Raw genomic sequence first — 1991 nt, 5'->3', positions numbered from 1 at the left:
AGCTGGGAGTTGGCTTGAGGATTCTCTTTCCCTTTTCCTCTGCCCCTCCGCCTACTCTCTCTCTCTCTCTCAAATAAATAAATCTTTAAAAAAGAAAAAAAGAAAGAGCGAGCCTCATTTGTTTGGAGCTAGATGCACCTAGGCTGGAATTACAACTTCACAGTTTGCTACATTGTATTTTTGAGCAAGTTATTTAAACTCAGTTTTGGAGTCTTGATTTTTCATCTGTTAAAAGTAATAGGCAAATATCTATTTTTACTGAGCTGTGAGCATTAAATAGAACACATACCCAAAGGCCAGCAAAGGTCCAGCAAAGTACTTGGCACAAAGAAGGCTCTCAATGCATTTCTTGCTTCCTCCCTGTATGACGGAATACAAACTGCAGAATTCATAGCTATTATTTAGGTTCTGTGTTTTATATTTTTGGAGTAAAGCTAAGGCTTGGTAGAATACTTAACTATGGTGAAACCCTATTATTTCTTTAATGCAATTTTACAACCATGTATTGTCCCGACATTCTACTTAATAATATAATAGTTATTAATTGTTCTGAGATGTGGATATGAACCATGAAACAATGTTGTGTTGTCGGGTCAGCTTTCATATAATGGGATTTGGATTGACTTCCCAGTTATCAACCCAACTGTAGGGGAAAAAAATGTGCGTAGAGGAAAAGAACATTTCTAACTGCTTTGTTGCTAAGTAATTTATACAAAAATGACGTGCAAATACGTGCACTACTTTTTTTTCCCTTGGGCCAAACGTTTAAGGTTATCAGAGATCTAGTGCTCCAGGCGGGTAGCATTTTCACAACAGGTTAGTTAGCTTTTAAGGAGTCAAAAGGTAATTGCCTAAAATCCTTGATTGATTAAGACCATCGCATAGAATCATTGGATCTCTAGAATGGGACTGGTTATCTTAAATTTCTGGCTTTAAGGTCAGTATTATGAGTGTGTGAATGAGGGGAAGGGGGGCGTGACACCTTTCCCCCCCCACTCTGGGGAGCTAGCAGCCGCCAACCGCCGCGGCTGCTGCACCCACGTGGCAAGTCCAGGCAGCGCAGCGCGGGGCGGGGGCCGGCGGCCCGACCCCTCCCTCCGCTCTCCGGCCCTTCCCGCCGGCCGGCCGGGCGCCCGCTCGGTCCTCCACCGCCAGGGGGCAGGCGCGGCTTCCCGGCGGCGGGGGCCCATTGGTCGCGGCGGGGAAGCGGGGAGGAGGCCCAGCGGCGAGCTGGCTTCCTCCTGGCCACTCGCGGGGGTGAGGGGAAGCCGGAGGAACCCGGGAGGAAGCGGAGGAGGGAGCGGGAGGCGGCGGCGGCGGCGGGTCCCGTCGGCCTCCGGCAGGACTGACCGCTGAGAGTCTGGAAGGCAGGCGCGAGGCCGGTGAGACGGGCGGGGAGGCGGAGGGAACCGCGGCCGAGGGCGGGTAGGGATGGTGGGCGTCTGGGGGGGAGTCCGGTGCCCACGTTCACCTTTATCTTTCGCTCATGCAGCCACCGCTGGCTGGGGGCGGGCCCCGGGGCGCGCCCGCGTCGTCGTGGCGCATCCCGGGGAGGGGGCAGGGCGCGGGCAGGACCGGGGCCCCCGGAGCGCGGTTGGCGGGGGTTCGGGCCGCCGTCCCGGCGGTGCATCCCCAGCTCCGCGACTCCCGGCCCGGGTCCGCGGAGGGCGGGGCAGCGCCTGCACCTGGCGCTCGGCTCGGCGCCCCAGCCCCGGGCTGCACCTGGGTGCGTGCCTAGCTGGGGCCCGGGTCGCCGTCGGAAACCCGGGCCCAGTGCTCTAAAGAGGCGAGGGTGAAACTGAATGTTCCATTTGGACTCTGCGGAGGGCCGTCTTGGCTCCCTTGTAAAGTTTTAGCGTCTCCTAAACTGGAGGTACTTCTTATTTTTAAAATTTATCCAGCTCATTGGTGCCCGGTGTCATTGATGAATGTGCTGTTCCTTCTTTCTTTTTCTTACCTTTTTTTTTTTTTTTTTTTTTTTTTTTTTTTTC

General features: G+C 54.0%; 2 protein-coding genes across 3 annotated transcripts in view; one reads left to right on the top strand and one right to left on the bottom strand.

Annotated features, from left to right (window-relative positions):
* Nucleotides 1-1005: 1005 nt before the first annotated feature.
* LOC117796730 (basic proline-rich protein-like) overlaps nt 1006-1991 on the bottom strand; it is a 10740-nt gene continuing 9754 nt past the window's right edge. Inside the window, exons 4-5 of the mRNA XM_034645875.1 lie at nt 1531-1778; nt 1006-1442 (exon numbers count right to left, since the gene is read on the bottom strand). Of these exons, the coding sequence (XP_034501766.1) occupies nt 1006-1442; nt 1531-1778 (685 nt within the window). The remainder of the gene's footprint in view (nt 1443-1530; nt 1779-1991) is intronic.
* The window catches only part of FAM3C (FAM3 metabolism regulating signaling molecule C), a 52641-nt gene continuing 51846 nt past the window's right edge, over nt 1197-1991 (top strand). Inside the window, exon 1 of one of the 2 annotated variants that reach the window (XM_034671175.1) lies at nt 1197-1382. The gene's annotated coding sequence lies outside the window, so the exon portion shown is untranslated. The remainder of the gene's footprint in view (nt 1383-1991) is intronic. The other variant, XM_034671171.1, reaches the window with a different exon arrangement.

This window comes from Ailuropoda melanoleuca, chromosome 1 (genome assembly GCF_002007445.2).
Source record: "Ailuropoda melanoleuca isolate Jingjing chromosome 1, ASM200744v2, whole genome shotgun sequence".
Lineage (NCBI taxonomy): Eukaryota > Metazoa > Chordata > Mammalia > Carnivora > Ursidae > Ailuropoda > Ailuropoda melanoleuca.
The sequence above is the reverse complement of the archived record's forward strand: the minus strand, read 5'-3'. Positions and strand labels throughout refer to the sequence as shown.